Raw genomic sequence first — 15,686 nt, forward strand, 5'->3', positions numbered from 1 at the left:
TTTAACAAACTTTGAGTGTCTGTGAATAAACCACCTCATTTCCGTATTTCTCCAAATGAAATGATATCTAACCCTCACCGCCACTTCCTTTCAAATTCTCACCTCACGTATTATGAACACACACAGTATATACTTATTACATATACAAAAATGGTATTTAAATAAACAGTGCTGTCACAAAATGCCCTGGGGAAAACTCAACTACTTCACACTTCCTGCCATTGCTGGCACAAATGAAGAACCCGGCGACCACCTCACTTCTTAGCAACCTTTAACACGTGTTCGTCAGTCCTGTAGGTCCTAAACAGACAGACAGTAAGTGGTCTCCAGGCGGAGGCAGTCCTTGCATTGGGAGAGTTTCTGCCAGTCTGTGAGAAATAGCATTTGCTGTATTCCTGTTAAGTTGTTCTCAAAATGAAGATGAAAAGGAACATTTTTAGAAGTGGCAGTTCAGGTATGGAGAGAACATTGCATCGACACATCAGGAAAGTCATAGAACTTTATTTGAAAATTTTGAAAAATGTTAATGTTCTTAGCATTTCCTCATTTTAAAAGGATATCATGAATTCACCCTACTGTTGAAAGTGATTTTTGTTATTTTACATTAATATTTTTAATTTTAGGGTTTTGGATACAAGATGTCATCTATAAGTTATATTCTTGTTGTCCAGGTTTTCATGCTTCCATTGTTCACTCAGCTTCAGAAACAATATTTTATAAGAGGGCTTCAGTAAGCCAGGAGACTAAGTACCCTGAAGAATCTGTCTCCCAATAAATTTATTTAACTTTGGGATCATGTAAATCAAACATAATCTGTGATTTATTACCAAATGTTTGCACCCCTCCCTATTTGCCATTTGATTTAAGAAATGTGAACATACAAGTATACAGTATCCACCATTAATTCTGTCAGGATGGAAAAAACCTAATTACACTAAAAGCATCATATACCAAGAAATTAATATGAATACTGTATATACAATGCACACCGCTGCACGCGAGCTCTTAAAAGAGTAATAGGGACACACAGCGATTTTAAAGACATTTAATATAGTGGAGCAGAAGTCACCATGTCTAAAATTGGCCTGGCACTGGGGAATATTTCTATCCATCTTAAACAGCATTCTAGATTCAGTTGTGAAGTAACCTAATCTAAAACACATATTGCTCCCCTCAGTTCACTGCCAATTATCAAGTTCTACAAGTTACCTCCCCTGCCCCATCCTGTCCCATCCCAGCTCTCCCAAGACCCCTCTTACCAGATTCCTCTCTGCTTCCCACCCAAACGGGCTTAAAAAAATAAAGCCTACTAGATTCTCTTTATTTTAGGAAGATAAAGCTATTCTTGCCTCAGATAAAAGGCTTTATAAAAAGGCCACCTCGTAGGCACCAGGGCATAAGAACTGAGCAACAACAACAACAACAAAAAAAAGCTACCACAAGAAGACAACAGAACAGCTTTTGTTTTGGTTTTTACAAGAATAAAAACAATGTTGTATCCATTCGTCTACACTGGGAACAGGGAGACAGAATCACAGAGGTATGTGTTATAATAAAGCAAAGAGATGCTGCAGCATGCAGTATTTGTAAAACTGACAACACAGATTCTGAGGAGGGGTGTTGAAAATAGACCTAACTTGCTTTTCAAAGATGATGATTCATTTCATAAATCTGTGAATTGGTCAAAAGATAATTAATTGAAGGGATATTCCCACTCTCATTTGCTATCTGCCAAGAAGACCCTATAGAAACATTTAAAAGATCTGTCCTGTCTAGGGTCCCTAGCATGTCCGAATGACAAGGCAAACCACCACACATCTCAGAAATCAGTGGCTGATTCCACAGATTGGCCACATGTAGCTAAACTCCTGGTTATTGCTTGCTTTCTTTTCTCTCTCTCTCTTTTTACCTGATGCCATCATTTCTGGATTTTTAGATCTAGGAGGTATGTTTATTTTTGACATGAGGAAAGACTCTTATATGGAAATGAAAAAGCTGATTACTTTAAAAAAAAACCTTGTTAACATTATGCTATAGGATAGGATGGGGATGTTAGAATAGAGAAGAACTTTTAGACAACAAGAACAGCAAAAAATCCAAAGGAAATAAAAGCTTAAGATGCTATTACCACTAAGTTTTTCATTTATAACCAAATGGATTACTGCTAAGAGATGGAGGGAAAGTTTTTAACATCAAACTGAAAATTATTCTAGAACTATAAAGTCTAAAAACTATTTGCATGATTTGAGATATATATATTTTACTATATAGTAAGTACTTTATGTTCCTTTAGGGTATAATACATACATCAAAATGCCCATAGAGATAATCCTGAAAAAGACTGACTGGCCTTCTCTTAAAAACCTGTTATTTTCTTGAAAGTAATTTACAGAGTGTGTCAAATGAGGACACAAGAAGCTTACATCGTGTACTTTAATTTTTTTATTTTTTTCAATAAAGGGACAAAATGGGTGTATGAACAGGTTAATGCAGACAACTGCCAAAAAAAACACAGACAGTGGTTTTTCCAATAGAACTTAACAAAGACCAGAAACAAATACAATAAAAAGCCAGGTTGTAATGACCTTTGGTCATCCAAATAAAAAAAATAAAAACAAAGAAAAATAAAAGATCAAATTAAGTGCCTCTGTTTTGAACAGGGCACATAAGCAATAATAAATAGTGACTCCCATAGTAAAAGATAAAATTTCAAGTTACGACAAACAGCTTTCATTACAGGAATAGAAAAGGCCAATAACAAAATATTCTGCATTGCCATTTACAAAAAAGTATTGACTAAAGCGGGCTTTCTCTTTAATATGCTTTGCATATGAAATTCTTTCCAATCTAAATATAAAGCACCATTTAGTTTTTGGCAATGAAAAAAACTGCAAAACATTGTGGGTTTTTTTTTCCTTTTTTTCTTTCTTTTACTGCATATGAAGGTAAGATGCTGGAATGTAAGGGTGATAGAAGGAAAGGGACAAAAAGCACACTACATAACAAACCAACGTTATTCGCTTGCAGTACTGCATACAGTATGGCAGCAGGAAAAAGGAACAAAAAAGGATATGTACAACCCCTATGACAGCCATCCGTGTGACATTCTAGCAGGCTCCCCCAAACCGCCATTATATGGCTTCTCATTTGTACAATGTCACACTTGTTTGTTTCTCTCTCTTTTTTTTTGAAGCATACAAATAATTTGCACTATATTATCCTGCCAAATTAAAAAAATATACTGTGGCAGCCTGTCTTTTTTTTTCCACTACCAAAAAAGGTACATTGATACCTTTTAAGAGAACAAGCAACAGTTAAAAATACAAGCTTCAATATAAATACTATAGTGCCTAACACTAGATGAACATTTAATTCAAATACCATTCTAGAAATACAGAAAAAAGACCATAAATGTGTTTTAGCATAGGAATCAACATGAGTGTGCATTTTCCTATATTTAAGTACTATATAATCTTAAACCTTTCCCCAATGTATGTTTTTTTTTTACAACCTGAAGAGCGGTGTGTATCCAAGGCATAGAATTTCCACTACCATTTTTAAATGGATAACAAGTCTTGTAACACCACCAAGACAATAGAACCCTAAAATGCAGTTCCCCCCTAAACATAATGAAGTGTTTTTTAAAAAATTTTTTTCTTAACATTTATATTTAAAAAAGTTTTGTACAAAAAATCCTTGCACTGTAGAAGCGAAAGCAATCATTCATTTCTATGTTAAGTGTATTCTGTTTTCCATTCACAGCGCTTGCAATGTTGAGTCCAAGTAAGTAAGCTCATTAGTCAAGTAAATGGCTGGCAAAGTTTTTTTTGTTTTTTTTTAAATGCTCATCAATGAGATTGTGTTCAATTTTTTTTTCAGCATTCTTGCAACTTTTCCCTTAAGTATAGACCTGTAAACTGGGAAAATTGTACAGTGCACTTAATTGTCCTATCTGAGCAGGTTTATTTTATACTCAACCTCTGTATCTCTGATTAGAGAAAAGATACAGATATTACAGGCAGAGTCAAGTGCTATTTGAACACCAACTGGGGCAGATGCTAGCTTAATAAAAAGAAAAAATTTTAAAAATAAAATAAAGACAATGAATCCTCTTCCATGTTAACACAAATAGCACACAGTGTATGGAAAAGAAATGAAGTACAACTTTTAGGGAGCACAGACATATATACTGCTACTCTTAAAATTCTTTCTCTTCCTTTTTTAAGAATGTCACATTTCAATGCGTCTTAAGAATTCATAGTTAATCATCATTGTATCAATATTAGCTTATACACCTGTTCTAGTTTAAAATGGCAAATAGTACTATGTTGTGCTAACAAATCACTTATTTTTTTCCTCTGTTACCCTCTGTCAAGCCTATTGTCAGCCTCTTCTTTTCAATATGGTATACGAGGTCTTGAAGTTTATCCTCTGATTGTCCCTTTGACAACCAAGTGGATCTGGATCTATTTCTTTTCGTGCCAGAATTTTTTTAAAAGACATTATTTAAAACAAGTATCTTCATGAAATGAATTCCTTCCTCATGTATTTAATCATGTTCCAGGGCTTTTGCACGTTGCACATTCAATGTAATCATCATTTTTTTAAAAAAGCAAAAACAAAAAACTTTGGGCAAAACAGCCCATTTCTTTTAAGCTCTCACCAGGAGCAAAACAGCTTTTATACTGGTATAATCAGTTTTGCTTAGAAGCTTAAACTAAAGGGGAAATGATGATTAACTAGGACATAATGGGTCATATTTTAGGTAGCCATTGTTGTGAGAAATACAATATAGAATTATATGATAGGTCCTAAGGTTTATTACCTTACCCAATGCTGAATTAAGCTACAAGTTTATAACAAGTAGAAAGAACCATCGACGTGGTTTTAATAGATCCAAGGCACTCATTTTAAAACCAAATGATAGAATAAACTTGTTTTGTTTTTCTATTAATTTGTCAATTCAAGGCCTTTTTTCCTCTCCAATTAATACATTTTAACCCTTTAGAGACAGACATTTAGCTCATAGAGATTTTCTTTCAGCACTACCTATTCTGTCTATAGAGGGTTAATCCAAAGACTGTTTTTCCTCCTCATGTTATAAAATAAAACTGTACATGATATGTATTACAGAATGTATGCAGCATGGTCTTTTTCTCTCTCTCTCTCTTTTTCTCTCAGAACGAAACTGGAAACAGCAACATTTTTGCCCAACAACGAATTGGGGACAATTTAAAATAGCCGTAACATACCATACATGCTGTCTAAGTTTAAAAAAAAACATACACAACATGTAAATTATTGCACAAGAGAAAAGGCTCAAAGTTTGCGTAAAATGCAATAGTATTGCCCCATACAGATCATGCATTCAAACGGTGAGAACATAAAGGAAAAAAAGAAAAAGAAAAAAGAAAAAGAAAAAGAAAAAACAGGTGTGCTGGTGACAAGCACTCTCATATTCTTAGCTTCCGATACTTGTTTGTTTGTCTGTCTGTTTGTTTGTTTAAATCACATGGGACTAGAAAAAAATCCTACCAGGAGTGGGGCTGGAGGGCAATGGGGAAGGGGGGTGGTGAAAAAGGAGGTGTCAGGTGGGAGTGAGGGAGGGGTATTAATATACCTCTATTCAGTTTTTATATCATTATTCAACACTCGATCACTGTGCCATTTTTTCATGTGTTTCTCCAGGGTACTGTACACGCTAAAAGGCATCTTACAAATTTCACATTTGTAAACGTCCTTCCCCACCTGGCCATGCGTTTTCATGTGCCTGGTGAGCTTGCTACTCTGGGCACAGGCATAGTTGCACAGCTCGCATTTATAAGGCCTTTCGCCCGTGTGGCTTCTCCTGTGGACAGTGAGATTGCTACAGTTCTTGAAGACTTTCCCACAGTACTCACAAGTGTCGCTGCGTCTGCCCTCTTTTGAGCTGGGCCTGCCCGGGCCCGGACCACTAATATGGGGCGTGCTCCCTCCACTTCCCGTGCCGCTGCGCCCCGAGATCCCTCCGTCCAGCTCCCCGGGCGGTGTGGAGAAGCGCAAGCTCCCGTTCTCCGAGGAATGCTCCGACGAGGAGGCGAAAGGCGATTGTCTGGAGTCTCCGAAGCTAAGGAAGGGATCTTTGAGTTGCCTGGAGGCTGCGTAGCCGGCGAGCCACTGCGAATACACATTCTCAGTGTTGGGCATCGCAGCTGGGGGCAGGTCGAACTCCTTCTCGAGCTTGATGCGCTTGGAGAAGGGGCTCAGCGAGCTAGGGCTGCCCAGTAGTAGCTTTTTGGACAGGCCCCCGGAGGCCGATTCGCCCGGGGAGCAGCCGCGGCCGTTAACAGTGCCATCGTCTATGCGGTCCGACTCGCCGGCCACCGAGTCTTCGTCACAAGTGTCCCTGTGGCCCTCAGCCTCGGCCAGGTGGCCGCGCTTATGCTTCTCGCCCAGGACCTGGTGGAAGGCCTCGCTGAAGTGCTGCATGGAGCTGAGCACCATGCCCTGCATGACATCGGGCAGGGCACGGCCCTCGTCGCCCACGCCCACCACTGCGCCCCGCGAGCTGTTCTCGTGGTGGCGCGCCGCCTCCAGGCTCAGCCCGAAGCCGTAGTCCACCCTCTCACTCTCTGTCAGCTCCTCCTCCTCCTCTTCCTCCTCTTCTTCCTCTTCCTCGTCGTCCTCCTCTTCCTCCTCGTCCCCATTCTCTGGGATCAGGTTGGGATCGTTCTCGCTCTTGAACTTGGCCACCACGGACTTGAGCGCGCTGCTGGCGCTGCCTACCAGGTCGCTGGTGCCGGGTTCCGGGGAGCTGGCGGTGGAGAGGCCGTCGTCGGACTTGACGGTCATGGGGGATGACTTGTGCATGTGCGTCTTCATGTGGCGCTTCAGCTTGCTGGCCTGCGTGCACGCGTGGTCGCACAGGTTGCACTTGTAGGGCTTCTCGCCCGTGTGGCTGCGCCGGTGCACCACCAGGTTGCTCTGAAATTTGAACGTCTTGCCGCAAAATTCGCATGACTTGGACTTGACCGGGGGCTGGGAGGGAGGAGGGGCGGATTGCAGAGGAGGGAGGGGGGGCGTCGCCAGGAAGGGCGGCTTGCTACCTGGCTGGAATGGTTGCAGTAACCTTTGCATAGGGCTGGGCCGGCCTGGGGACAGCGGTGGGCTAGACGTGTTCCCTGCCAGCTCTCTAAGTCTCCTAGAGAAATCCATGGCGGGAGGCTCCATAGCCATTGGGTTCAACCGCAGCACCCTGTCAAAGGCACTCGGGTGATGGGTGGCCAGGGCCATCTCTTCTGCCCCCAGGCGCTCTATGCGGTGGGGGTCCAAGTGATGTCTTGGTGGTGGACTAAACAGGGGGGGAGTGGGTGGAAAGCGCCCTTCTGCCAGGCCGGAAGCCTCTCTGGATACTGATCCTGGTATCCTTAGCAGGTTAAAGGGGTTATTGTCTGCAATATGGATCCCATGGAGAGGTGGCTGGGAAGGACATTCTGCACCTAGTCCTGAAGGGATACCAACCCGCGGGGTCAGGGGACTTCCATGTTCGCTTTCTAAGTAGATTCTTAATCCATGAGTGTTCTGTGCGTGTTGCAAGAGAAACCATGCACTGGTGAATGGCTGTTTGCAAGTTGTACATGTGTAGCTGCTGGGCTCATCTTTACCTGCAAAACAATACAACACCAACATCAATGTTTAATCACCGAGGAGGGCATCAGCAATTGCTTATTTATGTTCTGTCTCCAGCCTGCCCTGCCCCCAGCCCTCAGCCCAAAGGCCTGACCGACCCCTTCCTGACCCATCCCTTGTGCCTGGCACATCCAATTGTTGGTGCCCAATTAATATTTGTCCAATCAGTCTTCCTGACACTTAACTGAGTTCTAAAAATTTTAAATCCAGTCTCCAAAGCAGGAAAATCTAGACCAATTTGAGCTTGAGGATGATAATCCCTACAGTCTAGGGAACCTCAGCAAACATCTTCTGAACTTTCCAGTCTTCCACCAGCTGTCGTATGGGGAAGCCATTTCCTATCTGTGTCTCCGTTTTCTCATTTAAGTAAGAGACCTGGACAAGGAGACCTAAGGGAAACTTTTCTGCTCCCTAAATCCCATCATTCTATTCCCCCCTAGGTGGCAGGTGAACTTTCTAAATAGGCAATCATTTCACAGAGATATCAAAAAAGAGAAGGTCAACTCATTACAATTCTCTGTGGCCCCAGAGATGCTTTTCATCTTAGCCTGAAATACATTAATTGTTGATATTGTTAAAAATGAGAAGGCACTCAAAAACTAATTCCATGGAAGAGAAACTATCAACATTCTCACATCCCGGCCTGTGTGAGCGTCAATGAGTCCCAATTCTAGTTCCACAATGCCCCACGAGGACTCCCATTTTTATCTCAAGGGATGTTGTGAAAAATCTCAAAAGAGACATTTAATTCAGATTTAACCAACTGACCATGTCAAATCTTTAGAAGTTACCCCCAAACAAATGCAAGCCTAGAGTTAGGAGGAGAGGCTGGTGCCAACTTAGGCCAACACCGCATCCTAGCTTAAGAACAGTTAGAGCAGCCAGCGCTGTGACCGGCAGCGGGCTGAGAAATGCCACACTATCCTCCTCCTCATTATTTTGAGAGGCTAACAACGTGAACCAAATTATACAACATCCTGCACCCTCGGCTGCGCCTCAGCTCCAGTTGAGAAAGAAACAGAAAGATACAGTTCAGCTAGTCAACTCTTTGGCTAGTAGCCAAGCCGTCTGGAGAGAGGCCCTGCTTAAGTCACATTATTTCTCTCTCGTTGAAAAGAACCCGAGAGTGGTAAATGCCACTTTGGCAAAGTGGGGCCAGCTTGACTTTACAATCATTCATATTTGGAGATAGCTAAATTAAAAAAATCATATATACGCCAAGGGAGTAACTAACAGTTTACCAGTCAACTGCAGCATTAAAGAGGGTGCAACTGTTGGTGGCCAAAGGACAGGAGGAAGAAAATAGACAACTTCCCAGGCATTCCCAAAAAGACAGTGTACAAAACACAGATGAGAAATAAACTTTAGCCCCTCTCTTAAAAGAGGGGCCAGAAAAGTTCCTGAAAGCCTTAGCTAGTAACTTTTTTAAAAAGGAAAAAAATTCACCATGAGCTACAGTGGGAATGAGGAACTAACTCAATTATGATCCCTCTATTTAGCAAGCCTGAAAGAAAAGCTAGCAGGGTCTCTTCTCAGGATCCCCAAACACTCATATTCCAAAACAAGCCAGCCTCACTCAAGCACTTGTCTGAATAATGGACTCCCTGCCCTGACCTTGTAATTTACTTTACAATGCATTTATAATCTCACTCAATATATCCCACTCATGGGTAAATCTCTTTAACAAGATTAGATGATAAAATACCAAAATTAGGTTTTAAACATTTGCCTAATGTGGAGGGGGGGAAAAAGGCAGAAAGACTTTGAAAGAAAATGCTGACATGAGTATCACATTATCTGCCTATTTTTGTTTGCCTCCTCTCTTCCAAAGGAAATAGAAAGCATCATTGAGAGTATTTTCATAATTTTTTTTTTACCTGGGTCCTAAATAGGCAGGAAAAAAACTATCTGGTTCCAACTACGGTGACCCTCCATGGCTTTCTCCTTTGCCTCTCTAGGACTCTGTGTTATTATCATACATTTAGCCTGACAATCTGAATTGGGTAAGTGAAAAAGGAGATTTGCAGCTGAAGCAAGTCCTTAACACTTTCATCACTCCAAATGCCTTAAAATCATATTTCACCTTACAATATTCTGTTGAAACCCAGCACTGGACCCATGGCCATGAACGTGGCCATTGATAAATGCTGAGATCTGCAGAGAGCTACATCAAGGACCTCGTCTGTACCCTTTGCTTAGCAGAGAAAAGTCCATTTTATTTTGCTGCCCTGAGCTCCCTAAAATTTTGTTTTCGGAGCCCACATAATCACGCTACAGTATGTGAACACTGTGCTGTTACCCTCCCCTCTCTCCCATACATCAGGTCAGAGAAAATGGCATTTCATCTTCTAATGAGCGCACAACATACAGTTTTCACTATCGCGTTTTAGTGTTCCCATCAACTAGATATTCTGGACCGTGAGGGCAGCTAGTGTAATCATAATGTCAATGAGAAGGGCTGTTACGATTGAGACTAAAGATTACATGGAAAGAGCTGCTTTGAAACTGGTAATTATTACCAGTCCACTAATAGCAAATGATGCATTACAGTTTCCCCATATAATCTGTATTCACTCAGCTCATGCCAGTGTACCATATTATATTACAGTGCTCACAGATTCTAAATTCCTAAACTGCAGTCATCAATAAATGTGTTGCTTGCCATAATTTGTGAAATTACTTTGTTCATAACATCTTTGATGGTTTAGAAAGACCAGAATTGATTTCCTGCATGGCAAAATTAGGGCTACATTGATTTATTGACTTGTAAAATATAATAATATTCTTCATTTACTCTGATGAAAATCAACTTCTCAATTCGAGAGCCTCATTGGGCAATCACAGGGCTTGTTTTGATTTAGAGCAATAAGCTGAGACCTGGCCCCAAACACAGGAACTCGAGGCATGAGAACGGTTCAAATGCACTATTAGCTCACCTACTGGCTTTTATTTTATTTCACTTTATTGTATGGGAAGGAATGACCCCAGTTCTAGTTTGTCAGGTGATTAAAAAGTCACATGATCAAAGCCTCGGGATTTAAAAAAACAAGGAGATCTGATGCTGGACCCCGGGCTCTATGATGTACTAGTTTGTGGCTCTGGAACAGTCATTTAATTTCCCTGAGCCTTAGGTTTCCTATCTGTAAAACGAGCATAAAAACAGTACCTTAAAGAATTGTGAGGCTCAAATGACAGGCATATATAAAAGCCCTCTGTAAACTATCAGGTCCAACATGAATGTGAGTTTTCATTACTACCAGGCTTGACTGGTTACCTAGCATGATGACTAACCACATTACACACCCAGAAGGCACCCAGGGGAAAGTTGGAGTCTAAAATCCAGAATCCAGGTCTTACTGCAGGCCAAGGGGAAGCCAGATTAGAGGAAGGCTGGAGGGGGCTGTTTTAAGGACCATGACTGTGCCCACCAGAAGGGAGGCCTCAAGGGAAGTGCTAAGTGGTCTGAAATCCTGGTGAAGGCCACTGAGTGGCATGGGAGTCAGCTTGGCTCTAGAGCTTTCCAAAGCCCCACAACCCATTTCCACATACCTTGTTCTGGTCACTCCTAAACTCGTCCTGCCAGCATGGGCTCCAGCAAACTGGGCGCCCTCCCTTTACAGGGAACACAGGGGTTCCATATGAGGCTCCTACTTTCCCACCCCAGAGAGAACTAAACTGATTCCCAGGTCAGCAGCCCTTGGCTACTCAGCTCCACCCTCATCTCTACTGCCCTACTTCCCCACCTTCCTCTTCCCTCCAAGGGTGGCTCTGTTCCCACAGTCAAGTGTGGGGCCCCGGGCACCCCCAGCCAAACAAGAAGCACTCTCCCCACCCAGGACTTAGTTAGCATGTAGGGACTCGCAATCATGAATCTAACCTCCCAAATCTGCAATCTGCGACCTAAGCAGGCTTAGGCCGAGCTTGGTGTGGAGGGGATAAGGCAGGGGGTGAAACAGCCAGAGGAGGAGATTTTAGCCCCTGCACCACCCAACCCCCAGGACCCAAAGGCTCATGAAAGTCACTCAATAAATCTTTGTTTCCTAGGATGACCTAAGAGTTAACAAAAATAAACAACTGGCTGTGAGTCTGGTCTCAGGGTGCATGCCTGCCCTGCAGACCCCATTCATTGGTCAGTTTGCCTCCTGTCTAAAGTCCAGGTCCCTTTTGTAGCCTCGACTCCTGTGTCTTGCTCTTTGGTATTCTCTCCTATGACACTTTTCTTTTTTTCTTTCCACAACAGGTTACTTTTCATTTACTTTCAAAATAAAAATACATTCACACTTGCTTTTTTCTTGAACCTGCTTTTTCATGTGTTTGAGGTAGAATTGGCACCCCCCCATCCACCTTTTTAGCCCTGCATGACTCATACCATTTATTCCCACATAGAGAAGCAAGCTATGTGACCCTCAGAAACAATATCTTCCAAAAATATTTTATAAAGATACAAACCTAAATTTCATAAAAAGGTCTCCACTATAAAATTTAGCTTGAACAAGTAGTGGTGGTGGTGGTGGTGGTGGTGGTGATGGTGATGGTGATGGTAGTGGTGGTGGTGGTGGCAGTGTAGTAGTGGTGGGAATGGTGGTAGTAGTGGTGGTAGTAGTGGTGGTAGTGGTGGTGGTGGTGATTGTGGTTGTGATGGTGGTGATAGTGTAGTAGTGGTGGGAATGTTGGTTGTAGTTGTGGTTGAGGTAGTGGTAGTGGTGGTGGTAATAGTGGTATTAGTGATGGTGGTGGTGGTGACAGTGATGGAGGTGGCAGTGGTGGTGGTGGTGGTGGTTGTGGTTTTGGTGTGGTGGAGGTGGCATGGTGGTTGTGGTTTTGATAGTGGTGGTGACAGTGATGGCAGTGGTGGTGATGGTGGTGATAGTGTGGTAGTGGTGGGAATCTTGGTAGTAGTTGTGGTTGAGGTGGTGGTGGTGACAGTGATGGTGGTGGTGGTGATGGTACTGGTGGTGGTGGTGGTGGTGGTGACAGTGATGGTTGTGGTGGTGGTTGTGGTGTGAAGGTGGTGATGGTGGTGGTCCTAGTTGTGATGGTGATGGTGGTGGTGACTGTGATTGTATCTTTGAATTTTAGCCACAGTGCTGTGAATTTTCCCTAAAACTAGGAGAAAAACAAGTAGAAATTACATATGTATGCACATATATAATACACCACATATATATATATATAAATATACCATTTTAAATACACATGTAAATGCATATATAACATGCATGAAAATAACTTTGGAGTAACTCTAAACTGACTCCCTTCAGTTCCGGCCTCTGCTAAAAATGGATGCCCTGGAATAATTCAGTCTTAAATGAGGCCACGAGAGTGACTGTCCAGCAAGAAATGGACTCTGACCACGTAGACACAGGCAGTCACCAGCCATAGAGGCAGGCAAGACCCTGGGGAGGAGCCCCGCAGGGACAGGCTGCTCTGTGCTCCCTCATGCCCTCAGTATGGAAGGAAAGAAAAAAGGGGAGGGAGAAGCTGAGTGGAATGGCGGACTGGGTGCCAAGTGAGTAATGGAATAATACATATGCGGATGCCAGTCTATTTTGGAAGTAACTCCTTTCAGTATTTAAAAAGTAAGGGCAATTTCCAGAAACTCTCATTTCTATACACAAGTACATTTGAAAAAGAAATAATGCTCAACTTACAAATACCCTGCGGGGCATATTCTGCACTCATCCCGGGCGTGGGGATTAGAGCTCCATGTGCAGAACGAGGGGAGGAGAGGCCCCTCCAGTGCAGAAGTTTATCTGTGAAAGAAACCCAAAATCAAGCATGAAAGCTATAAACGATATGCACCGTAAACCACAGGATATCACATTTCAATTCCATTCAAATAAATGCACATCATTACAACAGCCTTGCAGATAGTTAGCAGGCCCAACGCCTGTATCCAAAGAATAGTGATGACTTATTTCCCACAGTTTTGTTTTATTGTTAATTTTGGTTTTTTTGACAAAGGGGAAGAAAGAGTTCTGTTCTTTTATTTTGGGGGCTTTTGTAGGTATCAGGGGTGGTTATTTCATTCATTTGCTTGTGGTTATTGCTTGATGACTGTTTTGTAATAAGACGTGAAGACAGCAAGGGGAAATTGGTAATATTATGGTTCTATTACCATAGGCTGGTAAAACGGGGGGTTTATCTGCAAGGCTGGTTTACATGCATACATTCACTTTACTTTAAAGACAAGCCCAAGCAAAAACAACTTACTAATAGGAAACAAGTGGGTTCATAAATCATTCCTTCTTAAAACAGAGTCCCACTCTCCCTTCCGTGTCCCACTGCCCCCTCTGCCTAGGTTGTAGTTATGACAGCACCTTCAGTGACAGGGAAACCTTAAGCATGTCAGGCCTAAATTGAGCTGCACTCCAGGCTTCCCATACAGGCACAAAGCAGTGGAGGACAGAGATTAGACTTCTGAAGTTAAAATAACTTCGGCCAATTCTCACCATGAGGGTGAGGAGTCCTCCCATTAAACGACAGGAGGAGAGAACCAGTTTTCCGATATAGAGGAACCTAGAAAAAGCGGCCGACCTTCTCCATTCTACTACCTTGTTGCACTCTGGTGAGGAAAAAGACTTCTCCCGCTAATAAAACATAAATCTAGCAGTAAATCAAGCATTTCAAGCACTGAAATTTTTGTGAGAAAAGAAATATTTGGTTTGTGCAACCTGGGGATTATATGGTTGATGTGGTAAATTCCTGGCTTTTCTAAGTCCACCTTGAGCTAACCAGGCATGCAGAGGTCAGCCCTCAGACAGAACGGAGGGCAAATGGAGCAGGAGGTGCTCAATGTGTTCTCGAGGTTTGGAGTTTGTGATGGTTGGGGAAGGCAGGAGAGAAGAAAAACCGACTTTGATGGTGAGTAAACAGAGTATGTTCTCCACTAGCTTACTACTAAGAGCACTTAAAGGTGTTGTTGGGCTCTCGGACAGCAGGTCTCAAGTGTAAAATGCACCCTGTTCTCCTTGCACAGATCACATCACTGAGGGCGGCCCAGGCAGGTGGCATGAGGTTTCCCTTCATGAGGACCTGGTGGCTAACAATGGCGTGGGGCTCATGGAAGCTCTTCCACAGATGAGACGGCAGAAGTCGGTTGTTCCCAAGGCTGCAAAAGGAGCCTGCTGCGGAGGCTCCACCCAGCCCAGGACCATCTATAGAGGCACATCTTCCCTGCCGTGCTGAACAAGATAAATGCCGCAAAATGAGCCAGCAGAAGTAGGATGACTGGACTCAAATAAGTATGTCTCCGTTTGACTGTTTGTGTTGAATGAATTGAAAGTATAGGGTAGAATTAACCACAGATTTTGTCATAGTGTTTTCGATGAGAAATCTGAGAATTCATTTTTCCACTTGTTCTTGCCTCGGCTACTTAATAACCATTTGTCACCAAGACTAAAACCCTTCTCTTAGGCAACAACTGAGGTACCTCTGTGACCCCAGCATGAAAGCATCAAGGTATCTGAACCCTGTATGGAAATTAGGGAGAGTCTAATTTCAAATTCCCTGTCCCTCACTCTGGGAAGAGACCCTGAGCTGACTCAAAAGGCCTCTACCCGGAAATGGGAGAACTGTGAACCTAATCCAGGCCTGACTGCTTGCACGTCTCTGGCTGGCAAACCTGCCCACAAGCCCAGTGGCCCTATTCTCCACAGCATCAGGCCACGAAGCGCCGTGGGGCTCATCACGGAGAGTGCCGAGTATCTGGCACCATGGTTTGGTTTGGTTTGGTTTGGTTTGGTGTGGTGTGGGTTTTCTGAGTTGTAAAAAGCCTGAGAGATCATCAAATCCATGCCTTTGTGTTACAGATGGGGAAACTAAGACCCTGAAAATCTAAGTGACTGGCCCATGGCTATACCGGTGTCACAAAGCAAAGATGAGAATTAGCCCCCTGATTCCTCGTCCAGTGCTCTTTCCTGGGATGTCCATCTATTTCCTCCCCTCTGCCGTTCCTGCCCAGATCTTCACTAACATGGGCCAGTGAGGAGGGCTCTCCTTCTCCTGACCCATTAGGA

The 15,686-nt window shown here is 42.9% G+C and overlaps 1 protein-coding gene across 11 annotated transcripts in view; it reads right to left on the bottom strand.

Annotated features, from left to right (window-relative positions):
- Positions 1–15,686, bottom strand: part of BCL11A (BAF chromatin remodeling complex subunit BCL11A) — a 97,406-nt gene that overhangs the window by 2,556 nt on the left and 79,164 nt on the right. For 5 of the 11 annotated variants that reach the window (XM_036027999.1, XM_036028000.1, XM_028515296.2 and 2 more), the window contains 2 exons: positions 13,320–13,421; positions 2,089–7,643 (listed from right to left, as the gene is read on the bottom strand). In XM_036027999.1, the coding sequence (XP_035883892.1) occupies positions 5,623–7,643; positions 13,320–13,421 (2,123 nt within the window). In that variant the 3' untranslated portion in view covers positions 2,089–5,622. Of the gene's footprint in view, positions 1–2,088; positions 7,644–13,319; positions 13,422–15,686 lie in introns of those variants that run through there. The other 6 variants (XM_028515298.2, XM_028515302.2, XM_028515304.2 and 3 more) reach the window with 6 other exon arrangements.

The sequence above is a fragment of the Phyllostomus discolor genome, chromosome 6 (assembly GCF_004126475.2).
Source record: "Phyllostomus discolor isolate MPI-MPIP mPhyDis1 chromosome 6, mPhyDis1.pri.v3, whole genome shotgun sequence".
In the NCBI taxonomy this organism is placed as follows: Eukaryota; Metazoa; Chordata; class Mammalia; order Chiroptera; family Phyllostomidae; genus Phyllostomus; species Phyllostomus discolor.